Source organism: Dendropsophus ebraccatus, chromosome 12, assembly GCF_027789765.1.
Source record: "Dendropsophus ebraccatus isolate aDenEbr1 chromosome 12, aDenEbr1.pat, whole genome shotgun sequence".
NCBI lineage: Eukaryota > Metazoa > Chordata > Amphibia > Anura > Hylidae > Dendropsophus > Dendropsophus ebraccatus.
The window spans coordinates 27,184,090-27,200,924 of NC_091465.1; the positions used below are offsets into that span (position 1 = coordinate 27,184,090).

The 16,835-nt window shown below is 42.0% G+C and overlaps 1 protein-coding gene across 5 annotated transcripts in view; it reads left to right on the plus strand.

The window, feature by feature from the left end:
* PRKCZ (protein kinase C zeta) overlaps positions 1-16,835 on the plus strand; it is a 179,590-nt gene that overhangs the window by 134,909 nt on the left and 27,846 nt on the right. For all 5 annotated transcript variants that reach the window (XM_069948021.1, XM_069948019.1, XM_069948020.1 and 2 more), the window contains 6 exons: positions 2,716-2,797; positions 8,116-8,168; positions 9,014-9,202; positions 11,114-11,211; positions 13,912-13,998; positions 14,139-14,274. In XM_069948021.1, coding sequence (XP_069804122.1) covers positions 2,716-2,797; positions 8,116-8,168; positions 9,014-9,202; positions 11,114-11,211; positions 13,912-13,998; positions 14,139-14,274 — 645 coding nt within the window. The remainder of the gene's footprint in view (positions 1-2,715; positions 2,798-8,115; positions 8,169-9,013; positions 9,203-11,113; positions 11,212-13,911; positions 13,999-14,138; positions 14,275-16,835) is intronic.

The following is a 16,835-nucleotide window of genomic DNA, read 5'->3' on the forward strand; positions in this document are numbered from 1 at the left end:
AAGTTTCAGCTATGAATGTTAGCTGTAACATAGCGTATTCCCAGGCAAGAAGCTGCAATAGCAGACACATCCAATGGCCAAGAGTGCTACTATGTCTGTCAAAAAAGCAGACTTTTTTTGTAATCTCAGATGACCCCCTTGGAGTCCTGTGTATAAAAAATAATAATAAAAAAAATAATTAAAGAGATTTAGATGTAAACTTATTATATGCCTGGTCTGCAAGGCAGCACTACAGCATACAATGGATGCCAGAAAGACTGATCAAATTATTCCTGCAGCAATTCAGTGGTTGGGTGTTTAATGAGGCTCACAAAATGACCTTAGAAGCAATGCTAAACCAATTGTTGGACTAACATTATGAGCGCTTAAAGGACAACTAAGCTTAAAGTACAAATTACCATATTAAAGGGTTACTAATGACAAATTCGTGCACAACAACCTAATATCTCCAGAAAAAAAGGAGTAGATATTTATTCAAACACATAAGAGTGACAAGGCTTTGGGCCTACTGCGGATGGTGGACCATATTCTAGAATGCAGATGTTGGGTTAACAGGTGAATTAAAATGAGTCTTGTTTCTGGATACACGATTATTTGTTCCAACAATTCCCATCATGCCTGGATGGGAAATTAAAAATTTTAGTTTTGCAACACCTGTAGGGCCAAAGGTTCCCCATCCATGTTCCAGAAAATGCAGAGTGGTGGGCTGTCAAGTCCTTGCAGTTGGCAGCGGTGGATGTAGATGAAACCTTGACAGGCGCTGGCCGAAAGTAGATATAGGACTGTCCAAAGCAGGTACTACTAAAAACACATTATTTGTCTCAAGGGACAACGTGTTTCGATGTACAGGGGACCCCTTTTTCATGTCAGGGAGACATGCCTCCCTTGAGAAAGGGATCCCCTGTACCTCGAAACACGTTGACCCTCGAGACAAATGTGTTTTTAGTAGTACCTACTTTGGACTTATATCTACTTAGTCCTATATCTACTGTTGGCCAGCGCCTGTCAAGGTTTCATCTACATGCACCGCTGCCAACTGCGGGGACTCGACACCCCACCACTCTGCATCTCCTGTTGGGACCCAGTGTCTCAGGATCCCAGCAACCTAGAAACCTGTGGCTGCTCCAAACTCCATCATTCCAAGAGCGTTTTTAGATGTTGTGCTCGGAGTACAACATCATAAGTTGAGCAAATCCAATTGCCTTTGTCTTCACCACCTTTCTCCCAGATTTCCCCCTATGGCGCCTGCATATATCTCTTAACTTTCCACTGTTCCAGAAAATAGCCTCTAGCCAGGGTTGACTGTCAGCCGCTTGCTTCCTACCCTATAATATAACATTTATTGCAATATGAAGGGAGATGGCTGTTGGGTGAATGAGTGGACTGGAGGGCTTTCATATGTTTATGGCCAGTTTAATGTGGTATCATCTATTATAATTGTTAGGAGAGGGGCAGGTAGTCAGATAGTGGAGAGGCAAATCATTTCTTTTTATCCATGTTATGTATATGAAAGCAAGAACACCTGAAAAAGTAGTGTTTTATAAGTGGATAATACATAGTATAACCTGCTTCTCTCCATGTATGTTATCCCTTGGTAAACATATTGCTCGGGATGATTGCTTTATTTTTAAAGGCTTCTTATTAGACCCCTAGGTGTGATGTGTTGGAATGGTAAGCATATCCTAATTTTTTACATGGCTAGATTTACAGATACATTTTTTTCAACATTATTATAGCAGCAAATAATAAGAGTATAATGACCTAAACCTTTAGCTTCATGGTGTTCTACGATTCTGTCAGTTATGGTCTTTAGACCCATGTGGAGGCTGGACCTTGTTGGTATAATATGGGTGTAAGAACTTACGGATAGTATACGCAAGTGAGTGCGGCCTGTGGGGGATCTCCTACTAACAAATATCTGATAACAATAGCACATTGTTAGAGAACAGAAGGAAGACAGGTTGACTTAGAAAATAGTTCTTTGATATCAGTGCTATTCTGACTAAAGCTAATTTCTCATCTTTCTTTCCTTTCACCGACAATTCAGTTCTGATCACTTGTCTATAATACATGTGTACCTGCTCCTTTTGTAGAAGAATTATTTAGTCTTGCGGCCGCTTATTTCCTGTCTGTTGGCGCTGTCAATCATTGCAGGCTTCTCGCTGCATTGTCTCTATCTGATCCCGTCCCCTGGGTTCTCTCTTTTTACGGTTTCTGGAAACGATCACGTTGAATTCTACAGCGATACAAAGGAACCTGAATTGCTGCTGCTTGCCGCTTTTATTTGCCTCATTTTTAGAACAATTTTTTTTTTTGTTTGTTTTTTTCCCCTCTTTTCCTTCTGCCGATCTCGAGGGATAGATACATAGCTTTGCCTTTTTAGATGTGGGTTAAGAGTGCATTAATAATCAAGATGTGCACGGATCAGCCATCTGAACACCAGCTGCCCTGATGAGTCCCGTTAAGGAGCAGACACTGTGGTTAAGATGCAGCCCACGTTCTACTCCTGTTCTTATATTTGCCAGAGCATGAACCTCTTCCGAAAGATTTGAAGATGTGTCTTGAGCTGTTCATAGTCGTGATGAGGCCAGCGCACTAATAAAGCCTCTAGAACCACTAGGGAAAGTCGGAGCAGGGCTTTTTGTCCTTTTTGTTTCTTGTTAACGTCTTTCAGGCAGAAGAAGATGTAACCTGTAACTTGTGTTTTTTTGACAGGATTCGGTCATGCCTTTCCAGGAGCCGCGAGTAGATGATAAAAGTGACGAGGGAGATAACCCCCCTGAAGAGACAGATGGAAGTAAGTTGTGCTCAGGTCTGTGAGGATAAACTATAAGCCCCGCATGCCTGGCTGCCACAAGAACGGTTATTTAATTATAGTGTCTGTGATGGCGATGCTTTTCCCCCATCTTGCCATCAGCAATTAGAAAGCTATTACGGAGGTCTTTGGGTGTCACACTGAGGCAGAACACATGAAGGATTTGTTACATGGCTCAGTGACTTTGTCCTTCCACTTGTTCAGTACAGCAGGTCATTGTCTGCACTCGGCCACTCATGGTTCTTGTGCCTTACTAGCTGCTGGATTCACATTCCTGAACAAAATTAGCAATTACCAAACACTTATTAAAGGGGGTTTCTGAGATGTAACATTGATGTTTTCTGTTTAGGATAAGCCATCATTATGGGATCAGTGGAGGTCTGGGCCCCGGTACAGAACTGCTCTTGTTCATGTAGCTATCTCTGGTACTGAGATATTCCTACTCCTCTTTCTTGCCCCTAGCCAAGTAACCATGACAAGGGGGCATCCTCTATGTCTAAAAGAAGGCTTTACCAGCATCACAGATGAGGGGTTCTTTACTCTAAGGGTATGTTCACACTGAGTGAATGTGGCGGAATTCCACCTGCCTGGGTTCGTGTCAATTCTTTGAGTGGAGAACGATGGCGCGCAAACCCTCCCATAGACAAACAGTGTTACACGGAGTTTCTGACAAATTTACAGTGTGAACATACCCTAAGAGCTATGGGTATTACATATGGAAATACCCTTTTAATGATGATCTATCTTGGAAAACACTTTTGAAACTGTAAACCTAAGCATTACATTTAGCCATTCTTTAGGGATCATTATTGTAGTTTTGGATGAAGTATTGGTTGTAGAACTCCCCGTCTCTTTCCTCTCTTCCTTTTTCCTGTTTCTGACTCTTACACTTGTGCCGATTTCACAGTAAGGCAATTAATCATATAGTTCTGTTGTGAACATTGTAAGACAGAAGCACAACTCAAGGGCTTATATCATACACAAGATTAATTGGTAAATTCTGGTTAGACATTTATAGTAGTCATTTAGTTATGAAAGACCATAAAAGTCATAGAGGATCAATGCTAATTACACAGCAGCTATCGCCTCCACTAATTGGAAACATCCCTTTTGTGGGATGAACCAATGATAGAATAGAAGGCGACCTTATAGTACTTGTTCCTGTGATGCACGCAGGTCCTGTCTGCACAAAGTCTCATTTAGGCCAGAGAAGCACAAGGATTACTAGTGGCATGATAACCGAATGCAAAAGTTACTCTATTAAAAGCCTGTGGGACTGCCGAATACAGAAGACCGTCTGAGCAGTAGAGGATGAGTGCTTTGCTCTGACATTGTGGAATCAGTGACCTGTCTGCTCATTGTTACTGAGGGCCGGGCTGCAAGTCACTGAGCCAGTGTAGTGCTAAATGAAACACCATGTGGAGGATATGTAGCATAAAATTGCTTAAACAATGCATTTTTTTCATGGCTATACTTGAAGCTTAAAGGGAAATTACTTCAGAAAATAACCTATTGTTTAAATACATTTTGTTAACAATATATTTTTAAGAATTGTTTTTTTTTTTTTTTTTAATTTTCCATTTTACTTACTATATTATATAATAATCCTGAAATATTCCAGTTTTAATTTTTTACCACTAAGCCTTAAAGAGATATTCCACTAAAGAGCTAAAAAAATCAAATGCTCCCAAACCTAGCTGGTCTCGCTCACCAAGTCTCCCTGGGTACTTTGAGCCATCTCTCATTTTTCAAACTACCGCCGATCCTGAGTTACAAGTTTTTCTAAAATCTGATCTAGATATATTAGAAAGAGAGTCATATGAAACAACTGTTTTCCTTTCCCCTATACTGTTCAGGAGGCTGTCACTGTTCTGTTATTTCCCTATCCCTTGGCCAGGTGCTCACTGATTGGTGTGATGTCAGTGGGCAGGGTTACAGATGAGGTATTAGAGCTTGCCTGGCAACAGAAGAGACAGATCATGTGACTTTGGGGGAGCACAGAGGTGTGAAGACAGAGTGGACCAGGAAGTGAGGATTCTCTGCAGCTTCAGGGTGTGTCAGGATGTGCTGCAAACAAATGGCCCAATTCATGTAATAGAAACCTATTACACACAAGTTTATACTATGGGTGGGGATTGAACAGGGTTTAATCTTAAGTGGAGTTCCCCTTTAAAGCTGACACTTTCCGTCTTGTGTTATGATAAGGAGGAGGCTGTTGGAAAGGGATGTGTGTAGCAGTACAGTGTAAGGGTATTACATGTTAGCTGTTACACATAGCGGTGCGGTCGGTGCCCGAAAAATTAGGTCCGAACCTATATCCGCAGATGATCGTTGTCATCGGCTGATCGTTGTGTTTGTTACACAGAACGATAATCGGCCAGATAGGGCCAATTTGTCGATTACCGTTCCGGCAGCCGACGATTTGCAAAGTGCATACATTACCTATCCATGGTCCAGGGCTCCTCCTGTGCTCTGCTTCTCCCCTGGTCCCGCACGCTGCAGCTTCAGAGCAGCCTGTCTTAGCTGACAATCACTGGCTGGGACCGCCACGGCCAGTGATTGGCTGAGCGGCCTGTCAGCTAAGACAGGCCGCTCTGAAGCTGCAGTGCGCGGAACCCGGGAAAAGCAGAGCACAGGAGAAGCCCTCGGCCATGGATAGGTAATGTATGCAGTTTAAGCAAGGGCTGCAAGGACATCGATAACTATTTCCATGAAGCCCTTGTTAAACGATTATCAGGCCGTGTAATAGGCCCAGTAAATGAGCACCAATCCAGCAGATCGGCACTCGTTTACAGTTATTATTGGGCCCCCATTGGGCCATGTTATAGTACCCTCAGGTGACACTGGTAGATAGAAAAGAACAAATGAGCTCACAGCTTAATCTCCTCCTCCCAGTGGAATAACTTTTGCAAAGGTCACAGAGCATGCCCTTCAGATACCTTCATGTCAACACAACAGCTCACGTCAATTGTTGCTTTCTGTAAAGCCTGAATGCTGTTAAAAACAAATAGGGCAAAGTGGCTGCCTTTATATTAATCTACTAAAAATTAAAATTACAAAAATTTCAATGAGAAAAAAAATAACATGTTTTAATTTCTGCCTCTAATCAGTATAAAAAATTGAGGCAATACATTCCCTTTAAGAGTTGTAATTTTCATTCAAATAAGCTTTTAGCACAGTGTCTGTAGATAGCCTTTAGGGAGCCACAGCAGCTTGGAAGGAACCTCTTTTTATTCCTTTTAATAAAGAAGCCGTAACACCTGTAGTCTCCACACTGTGTATAGTAAGAATAAAACTCAATGCTGATACGGTAAAAAAAGGGCTCCCTACTGCTAGATTGAAGCTGTTTTCTGTTGGAATTATATCATTTCAAAGACTCATTTGGAATATAATTCTCACTTCAAAAGGTGTCTCACTATATAATATCTCTTGAGTGGAATGACTTCGTAAATGGAGTGTACACAATTACAGAAAATGGTTCTTTAATGATATTTAGTGGACACTAACAATCTAACTAGAGATGTATATTTAACCTCAATACAATGATGCATGAATAGGCCCTCTGATCCCCCCCAGCCACAATGGTCAGTAAATGACCGAAAAGACTGATTCCGAATCTGTATTTTGCTTATCCATTCTGCTCTGTTTCTTTCCCCCGCTGTAAGCCTGCAGGTACCTTAGTAGTCCTGTCCATTATACGAAACTTAGTAGTGCTTCCTAAGCATCAGCGTGTAACACAGGCCTGACACACTGTAAGCCAGCAAGGAGGGATAGTTGGTGTTCAGAGTACTTACCCATTACTGTATTTGACGAGGGTCCCTTTAAAGACCCCTTGTGACTGGATCTTAAAAAAAAAAAAAAAGGCTCTGTTCACTATGTCATGGCTATGCTGGATTACTGCATCTCAACTCCTATTCATGCCCCATACACACCCCAGTTGTCCCCATACGCAGATGATTATTGATAACAGAGATCTAATGTTAACAGTTACCAGACATACGTGCACAGAATGTTTCTTATTTATGTGCCCTCTCTGCTTTAGAGAATCGTCATGTCATCATTTAGGATGTCACAGGAATCCCTCAAGGGCTCAAGGGTTTTGTGACAGGGAAGCAAATATTTAAAGTGATTATCCAGCAATACAAAAACATGGCCGCTTTCTTCCAGAGACAGCACCACTGTTGTCTCCTGTTTGGGTGCAGGTTTTGCAACTCCGTTCCATTGAAGTGAATGGAGCTTAATTGCACCGCACCTAAACTGGAGACAAGAGTGGTGCTGTCTCTGGAAGAAAGGGGCCATGTTTTTCTAACGCTGTATAACCCCTTTAATATCCCAGTTACAGTATCTCATCAGGCTGTCATATTGCTATCCTGATCCTGTTGATGGCATGGCATTTAGAAGCACACAGTGCAGACATGGCCAACAGTTAGATAAGCAGGTTTCTGGCACAAGGACCGTGCCATCAGCCTGGTAATTTATGTGAGACAGCTGAGAAAAGGTTGTTGTAAGAATAATGACAGGCTGACAATAGTCGGATCCAGACTATACGTATACAAAGCTTATTACAGTGTTTCTTTGTTTTTGGTTAGAATATTATTTAGGCAGATTTAGGCTATGTTCACACTACGTAAAAGTACGGCCGTTGTTGTCATCCGCAACAAAGGCCGTACTTTTTGCGGAGCGCAACATTACCTTATCTGATATGGGATCCCAGCTGGAGCTCCGGCCAGGATCCCATACGGGGCCGCAAATAACTGACATGTCAGTTTTCTGCGGCCAGAATTTAGTGAATTCCGTCCGCAGAAAGCCGTCAGTTCACACAGTGAAGCGAGCGGCTCCGGCCACTCACTTCACTGTGCGCTATGGGAAGCTCTGATGCGGGCACGCGCTGCTGCGCCCGCATCAGAGCTCTGCGGCCGGCCGGAACGGCCGGTCTGATACGTTGTGTGAACATAGCCTCAAAGAAAAAATCTGTGGATTTCTAAGATGCAGCAGGGGGGAAATTAATTACAGGTAGGAACTTACCTCTCCCCGTGCCTGCGGTGAGTGGCGTGACAGGCTATGGGACCCCTGTAAGAAGGAATTTTCCCCCAAGTTGTGATGACGTCACGACTCTATGGGGAAAAGGTCTGTCCCAGCTGGAAAATGCCTTCCGGCAGGCGTCCCTGGGCCGATCCCGCGGCTTGCTGGGGGTACGGGGATAGGTAAGTTCTTGCTTAACGGTGGCAAAGCATCCTCAAACAGTAAATCTAGGAAATGTGTTGATTTGTATTTACTGTTTTTTTTTATTTATTTTCTAGTTAATATTATCTCTCCGCCTCGGAAAATTGAATCACGAAAGGATGGGTCTGAGGTAAGGAAGGCCAAATGGAATGAAACCTCCTTTGGTTTACAGAAGTCATTACTAAAATTGGGGTTCAAGAGACCTTCCTATAGCTTGCATTAGATAACATTACATGATGATTTATTTTAATATTGATCTATAGTTTTTTACAGTAATCAAATTCTGAAAACCTTCAGCAGCTACCAGGAGGAGCTTAATGCAGTTATACATTGAACTAATAATAACATAGAAATGTATGCAGTGAGCTCCCCCTAATGTTGGCTTAAGAAAGTCAGAATTTTACTCTTTTTGAACTTCGATATCAAGATTATCAAACTAAAATGTTGAAGGGGGGACCTGTTATCACTTTCAGTCACCGATGGCTTCTACCTGTCTCACCAGCTTTGGAAATCCCTCACTATACCGAAACATAGAGAGATCAGTCAATTAAAGGGTTTATTCAGGTAACATGAAGCAGGCTAAGAGGAAGAGAGAGGCACCATAGGGTAATAACATCAATACTCGGGTGGGAAGGGAGAGCACATATGGTTATGCTCACCTTTTTGTGTTGTACAAAGAGTACAACACCTAGTAGCGCTTATCAATGAAGACAGATGGAGTAACCGCAGCAGCCAGTCCCAGAGTTTGCTGTCGAGGATCCTGAGCCACGAGATCCCGATCCCTGAGAATGGAGATGTGTCACAGCCTCAGAGTTATGCCGGGCTAGAGTAGAAGGACCTTGTTCGGCGCTGAATGGTACTTAGTTCAAACAAGTATATTGAAGAGATGATTTATTGTCTCAGAAACAACGCGTTTCGAGGTGTAGTACCTCTTTATCAAGTTAAAAGAGACATATCTTGCTTCATTTTTTTTAGGACCTCAAACCTGTCATTGATGGAATGGATGGCATTAAAATTTCGCAGGGACTTAGCCTTCAGGACTTCGATCTCATCAGAGTGATTGGTAGAGGAAGCTACGCCAAAGTCCTTTTAGTACGGTTAAAAAAGAACGACCAAACGTACGCCATGAAGGTGGTGAAGAAGGAGCTGGTGCACGATGAAGAGGTTTGTTCAACCTGTTAAAGAATTAAGTTTCTGCTTACAAAGAGACCCGTGGTAGCATTTCTCGGCTCTGACAACATCCTTGGCCTCCGCTCAATCTTTTCAGTGTAGTCAGCAGGTTGCTGGATCTGTGTATGGACCATTTAGGATATTCATGTGTATCCTACAATGGGGTTATGTTTGTTTTGTTAAGCTGGATGCAGAGATAATGGTGTAACTTGGTGGCAAAGTGCTTGACAGGGTAATCAGTGACTAATCTGTTATATATACATTAGTCTCTCCAGATCTGCCCTCTGTATCCTGTAGGATAGCCTCTGCTGGCCTGGTAATGCACTGTCCTCTAACTACTTCATTAATTACTGCAATAAATCTTTTGTCCTATTCTTCTGCGCTGTCGCCTAAACTCCGCTAGCCTTCTCTTCACGTTTGTCATGCAAGAGATAATTCTAATAGCGCAGAGCCGGGCAGCCTGTGGCCTTGTATTGACTTGTTGTCTAGAAGAACCTGTTAGTGAGTATGTTACATAAACAGCGAAAATTACAACAGACGCAATGCTGGATTTACGATTCCTTTACCGACTTGGGACGATTTCACAAGGCCGTATTTTAACCACCTCATTATCGCTGCAATACCCAGACTCCTATAGTTCTACTACTGAACCTATGGAGATCACTATAGCTGGATTTCGTGTCATAAGGATTACAATTTAATACAATTTATTGGAACAAAAGCCAACCCCAGTGGTGGGTATACCCCAATAACGAATGTCACTGTCTCAGTAACTTGTCATGTGCTCCTGAGCATCAGTTACAGATTGACAATGACGCCTCAATGTATTCACAAAGCGACTTATTGACTGCTGAGGCATGGTATCCCACTCTTCTTGAAGGGCAGTCTTCAGGTCATTGAGGTTCTGGGGTACAGAGTTACAAGCCTTTATACAGTGACTCAGTTGATCCCATAGGTTTTTTATGGGATTCAGGTCTGGAGAAAGGGCAGGTCACTCAATGTTAGGTCCCCCAGTCTCCAGCAGCCATTCTCTAATGATGTGACCTCAGTTAGCTGGAGCATTGTCCTCCATGTAGATATCAGGCACAATGACTGGAATAATGATGTTATATAAGTAGTATGGGCTTGTCACTGTACCATTTTCACAGTTTAGGGCAGTTCTGTATTGACTAGAGACACCTGCCCACACTGTAACACCACCTGCAAAGCCTCATCGTCTTGCGTGGGCCATGGAGCATCTATGCTGGATGAGGGCCTCAGTGCTGTTCACTTATGAAAGTTAAAGCAGAAATGATGTCCACCAACAATGTTGGAGACATGGATGAGATCTCTATACATCAGCCACTGTTGCCTTTGGTGGTGGTGTTACAGTGTGGGCAAGTGTGTCTAGCCAATACAGAACTGCCCTACACTTTGTGAATGGTTCAGTGACATTCTACATGAATAACACGATTAATCCAGTCACAAAATGCAAATGCAAAGTAACAAAAAGTATATGAGAAAGGGCCTGAAACGCAAAGAATTTATAGCTTTTTTTTTTTTTTTTACACTTATGGTGACTTGGATTTTACCTTTTTTATACTGTACAAATAAGGAATGCTTTTTTTATCGAGTTCAGGCCCAGCATTCAATACCGTTCAATATGTTGTGTATAGCGTTGTTTTTGCTGATGCACTCATGTAAAAATAATCTTGATGAGTAGCTTAGACAGCGTGGCAGACATGGGTAAAGAAATGGCTTCTGCGGAGCTGTCAATCTCCATATGTGCACCTTGCATACATGGGAGAATGGAATGAATCCATCTAAATATTGCCAGTGTGTGACAGATTGACTTGCTGTGTTCTGTGAATTGTTACTGTCCATTTAACATGTTTTTTTTTACTCTAATGTAATTCCTATTTTCAGGATATTGACTGGGTTCAAACAGAGAAGCACGTCTTTGAGCAAGCTTCTAATAACCCCTTTCTAGTCGGCCTGCACTCTTGCTTCCAGACACCCAGCCGGTAAGAGATGACGTTATTTTCTTCCCCTCTGATAGCTATGGAAGGCTATTTCTGAGTATAAGATTGCCACAACCCTTGCTATATTTATTAAAGTGATGGGAAAATTGGGCTTTTTAGTGCAGATAGACTTCACTTCATTTCATAGGTACCCTTTTTTTAACTGGAAGCAATAAGGAACAAAGCAAAATAATTGTTTACCTTGTTTAATTTTTATGACAAGCCCCATCAAACACTGCACAGAGACAGTCAGATTGTCATACACAAGTGCTTGCACTTGAGCACGAGGGTTTCTAAAGGAGTAAGGGTCCTATTAGGCTGGGTTCACACTACGTTTTTGCAATCCGTTTTTTGCAAAAAAAAAAAAAAAACTGCTGAAAAACTGCTGAAAAAAAACTGATGTAACTGTGTGCATCCGTTTTGATCAGTTTTTCCATTGACTTCCATTATTAAAAAAAGATGTGTTTTTTTTAGCGTACACAAAAACGTGGTCAACCTCATTTTTGTGTCCGCTAAACAAAAAAAAACATCCATTTTTTTTTTATAATGGAAGTCAATGGAAAAATGGATCACAACGGATGCACACACATGCATTCATTTTTTTTCTATCCGTTTTTTGCAAAAAAAAACTGAGGAAAAAAACAGATTGCAAAAACATAGTGTGAACCCAGCGGGCTGACTACAGCGATAGCGATGTCCATGCAGCCCTTGCCCAAACACCTGACACCTTACCTCTCCCTGCTCCCGGTCTTCTCTCCTAAGCTACACAGCTTCCCGGTGGCAGCAGCATTTGAGCCTGGGACCGTTGCGGCCTGTAATTGGCTGAGCAGCTGACAGGCGGCTCAGACGATGCAGCCACCAGGACCGGGAAGCTGCGGAGCACAGGAGAGCGGAGAGGTGTAAGTTGTCAGGTGTTTGGGCAATTGTCACCCGTTGGCTGCACATCTCTATTACACGTACTGATGCACAGTTGGCACCCGACAATTTTAGGTCCAAACCTGAACCAATGATCAGCCGATGATCCTTGTCATTGGCTAATCGTTGTCTCTATTAAACAGAGCAATAATTGTCCGAATTGGCCTGATTCAGCCTATTATCGCTCTGTGTAATAGTGCCCTTAGAAAGCACTATTGTGCTGCATCTGTCTAATGCATAGTGTTTGTCTCTGTATTGTCTTGAACTGAGATTTCATGGACCATGCTGTACATAAGTGTGCGTGTCTGCCAAGGGGCATTATAGATTAGTTGCATGAAAGTACGAGGATAAATGAACATATACATTTTATTCAGCACAATTTGTAAGATCTTGACCAGACCAGACAAACCCAATGTGCAATGTATAAATGTATGTAATCTGTCTGAACAATCCCAGATACTTCATTTAATACAGAAACCAATGAGAATTGTTAAATTAAAGAACATTGTCAGATGTTTTGGATCACTGAGAAGTTTACTGATTTTCTGTAAAGCTCGGTGTTATGTGATGCTTGGCTAGCAGTTCTAGTTTGTTTTGCTGTAAATTATTAAGAGTTCTAAATTAATTAATGAAGGAATTATTATAGTTTTGTGCAGAAGTCCCAGATGTAATTTTCTTCTTGAAGTTTTTAAGTTTATTGCAGAAATTGCTTTTAACCAGTGTTTGGCTAAGGCTAAGCAGAAGCATATGTGCAGAAGATGAAGGGAGCAGGAAAAGATCAACTGGGCAAAATGTATTAGAACAAATTATCTTTGTTTTGCTGTGTAACCTATAAAGTCTGTATGCCGTATCTGGGCCCACTATTGCTAACTCTGTCCAGTCATATAGTGCCTTATGGTAACCATTTAAAACCAATAGGCACTTGTGTAATTTATCAGAATAGATCACTTGGATGCCTGATTCTAGAGAGGGGTTGTCTTGTGAGGTAATGAAATTCAAGTGTCATCAACCACACTAAATTATAAAAGCTGGCCATGAAATAGTTGTCACCCGAACAACCATAGACTATTCTGGTAAGGATGAGCATGAGGTGAGATGAGCCTCTTGCCTCAAGCAGCAGATTGGGGGTGGAATGGCTGTAAATTTTGTCTGACATCTTCCGGTATACACCATTCCCATTATCTTTGTCTTTCTTGTGTACTATTTGATGCATTGACCAATGACCTGCGAATGGTGGCTGGACAAAGATGTGCAATGCAAGGCAGTCCTGAATAAAAATGCAGTAATAACTTGGTAACTGTAAAATATATAGATATAGATATATATAGATATATATATATATATATATATAGATATATATATATATATATAGATATATATAGATAGATAGAGAGAGAGAGAGCGAAAGAGATACAGTACACTTTGCTGATACTGTTATACACTAAGTTTCTGCGTTAAAACCTTTCTGATTTTCAGTGAGGTTGCACTTTTTTTCCCCCATCTCAGACAGTAGAAAAGTTAGAATTGGCCCTGGATGGCATAAGGGACTGTCTGACACCTGGCAGTGCTCATCTCCTGGGACAGCCATGGATTGTAACATACTGAAATCCAGTGTTCCAAAACGTTTCTTCTGAGTGCAGACCTTAGCAGACTATTATCCACATAAAATCCTCAGTAACTTCAGTATTTCGGCTGCTTTACAATAAAGGCAGTATGGAGACTTGCTGTGTTATTGCAACCATGTGAGTTTATCATGAACTTAATGTATTTTTCTCCATCTGTATACAGGTTGTTTTTGGTTATAGAGTATGTAAATGGAGGAGACCTCATGTTTCATATGCAACGACAAAGAAAACTCCCTGAGGAACACGCCAGGTATGGCAAAGAGTAATACCAAAAGTAACCTTTATGACCTGCATATGAAAATATCTAGATTGGCAACTTATTATTTTATAGTATTTTATGATGTAAGCAAATTCGAGTTACTACCAGCTATTTGGTGTTTTTGTTTCTAGGTTTTATGCTGCTGAAATCTGTATTGCCCTGAACTTCCTGCATGAACGAGGGATCATTTACAGAGACCTAAAGCTTGACAATGTCCTTTTGGATGCAGAGGGTCACATCAAACTAACAGATTATGGGATGTGTAAGGTAAGAGGCCCATATGCATTAATGATTGGTTGATTTTTTTTTTTTTAGCATTAAAGTGCACCTACCATTTAAACATAAATTCATAGCGACATGTATCGGTGGGGTCTGGGTGCTGAGACCCCCGCGAGTCTCTGGAAGAAGGTCTTCCGTTCACCTCCACTGTCACTTCTCGAGTACTGGTGGACGGAATTATAATGGAGCCTATGGAATTTCCTGTAATCTCGTCTATGAGAAGTTTTATGAGCTCCATTATAATTCTGTCCACCGTCACTATAGCAGTGAGAGCAGAGATGAAGGGGCAGAGTGATTTTGCTTCTAGCGATCGAAGGGAGGTCTCTGCACCCAGACCCCCACCGATACAAACCTCTGACATGTTGCTATGACGTGTCAGAAGTTTGTTTAATTGATAGGTACCTTTTAAGAGACCAAGGGACAGGATCAATTATTTTTTTTTTTAATGAGGAGCAGAAAACTTTAGTCATTTTTGTTTTGCACTCCCACACTTCATTGTAAATTATATGGTTACTATTATGGTCGGGGTCACACACATTACAGTCATGGTGTGGTTGTATCCATGGATACCCAGAATCCACAGCCGATCGGGTCAGCATACTTTATGACAGGTACACTTTAAGATCCTGCTAAGTTGTCGCAGATATCTAGAGCCATGCTGACTGCCATGCATCCTACAGCTGCTGGAGGATGTATGGGGAGGACACATAGAGCAAATGGTTTCAAAGAGGTGGGTTTCAAAGATCCTTAATTGGGTTCAAGTCTGGAAAAGCAAGGGGCCAGGGTAGCACTTGAAAGTCTTGGTCGTGCTCCTCTAACCAGTGTCACACATGTGACATGTTGCATTGGCTTTCTGGACGATCCCATCTGCCTCTGGAAAACAGTCAGCATGTATGTGATCTGCTTGGACGGACTCCATACCATTTTCCCTAACTGTTTTTGAAAGCATTAAAGAGTCACTGTCGTTAAAAATTTATTTTGCAGAAATCAATAGTCCAGGCGATTTTTAAGAAACTTTGTAATTGGGTTTATTAGGCAAATATGCCATTATCTGCATGTAAAAAGACTTTTCCCAGGTCCTCCCCCTCCTCTCCTTTCTGTCATCCACTGCTCAGAATCAGGAAATCTCTACTGTTTTTTCAGCAGTCGGATCCTGTCTGACCTATGGAGAGGGAAGGGGGGAGGGGGAAGGAGGGAGATTAGCGGGCAGCTGAGAGCCAAAGGATAACACAGCGGGGAGAGCTATTCAGAGTGCTATTCAGAGGTCAGTGGTGACTGCAGAGGAGAGAGCCCGTGATGTGAATTTAAACTAACTCTTTGTTGTCCTGTTTTGGTGCCTCTACTTTCTCTCTCCATAGGAAGACAATTAATTATTAATAAAATGGGCCTATTGTGAAACTTATAACGGTTTTTATTTTTTTACCTGTGGGGCTGTGTGGGGTGTCATTTTTTCCTCCATGATCTCTAGTTTTTATTAATTCCAAATTTGTGAAGATCGGACGTTTTGATATATATATAATGTAACATTAAATCGGTAATCCGCGCACTTTTTTTCCCTCTTTTCGTGTACGCCGTTCGCAATGACGCTTGTTTATTTATTTTTATATGTTTTATTTATATAAAATGGGATGGGGGGGTGATTTCAACTTTTATTGGGGGAGGGGCTTTGGGGTAGTGTAATAGTGTTTTTAATTTTTTTTTTTTTACACATTTGAAGTCCTTTTGGGGGACTTGTACATACATTTGTTTAATTGTACACACTGATCATTGCTATGCCATAGGCATAGCATTGATCAGTGTGATCGGCGATCTGCTCATTGAGCCTGCCTGTGCAGGCTCAGTGAAGCAGATCGCCGATCAGACCGCACGGAGGCAGGTGAGAGACTTCCAGCGGTCCGTTTCAGCGGCGTCCGACTTCCGGGGGTCCTGATAGGTAAGTGACAGGGGACTCCCCCTGTCACTTAAACGCTGCGGCCGCGCCATTTAGAGAGTTAATGACACACTGCAGCGCAATCGCTGCAGCCTGACATTAACGGTGAGGTGTCGGCTGCTGATTGCAGCCGGCCCCCACCTGCTATGAAGCGCGCTCCGCGGGAGAAACATCCAGAACGTACAGTTACGTCCAGGGTCATCTGGTGACAGACTTCCATGATGTAACTGTACGTCCAGGGTCACCTACGGGTTAAGAGAGATGCTTTACTGCAATCCCAATGAATGTAGGCAACTATTGGAGCTGTCCCATTCACATGAATGACAAAGCTTCAGGGAGATCTCTGTGACCTTTGCTGGGGTCACTACACAGGAAGTAGGAGGCAGTAGGAGCATCATCTGCTGTCTTCTCTATCTACTGGTGTTGGCTTTCACTGTAATGACGTACACGTCCTGTTTAAGCAGTCTGCTCATCACAGACAAAACAGGAAGTCTCAGCTTAGTTGTAGGCCTAGTGGTGAGAATGAAAACTACAAGACTTCAGGTATATTTTATAACATATAATAAAATGTAAAACTTGAAAGAACCTTGATTTAAACCATGTCCTTTGCTGATGACAT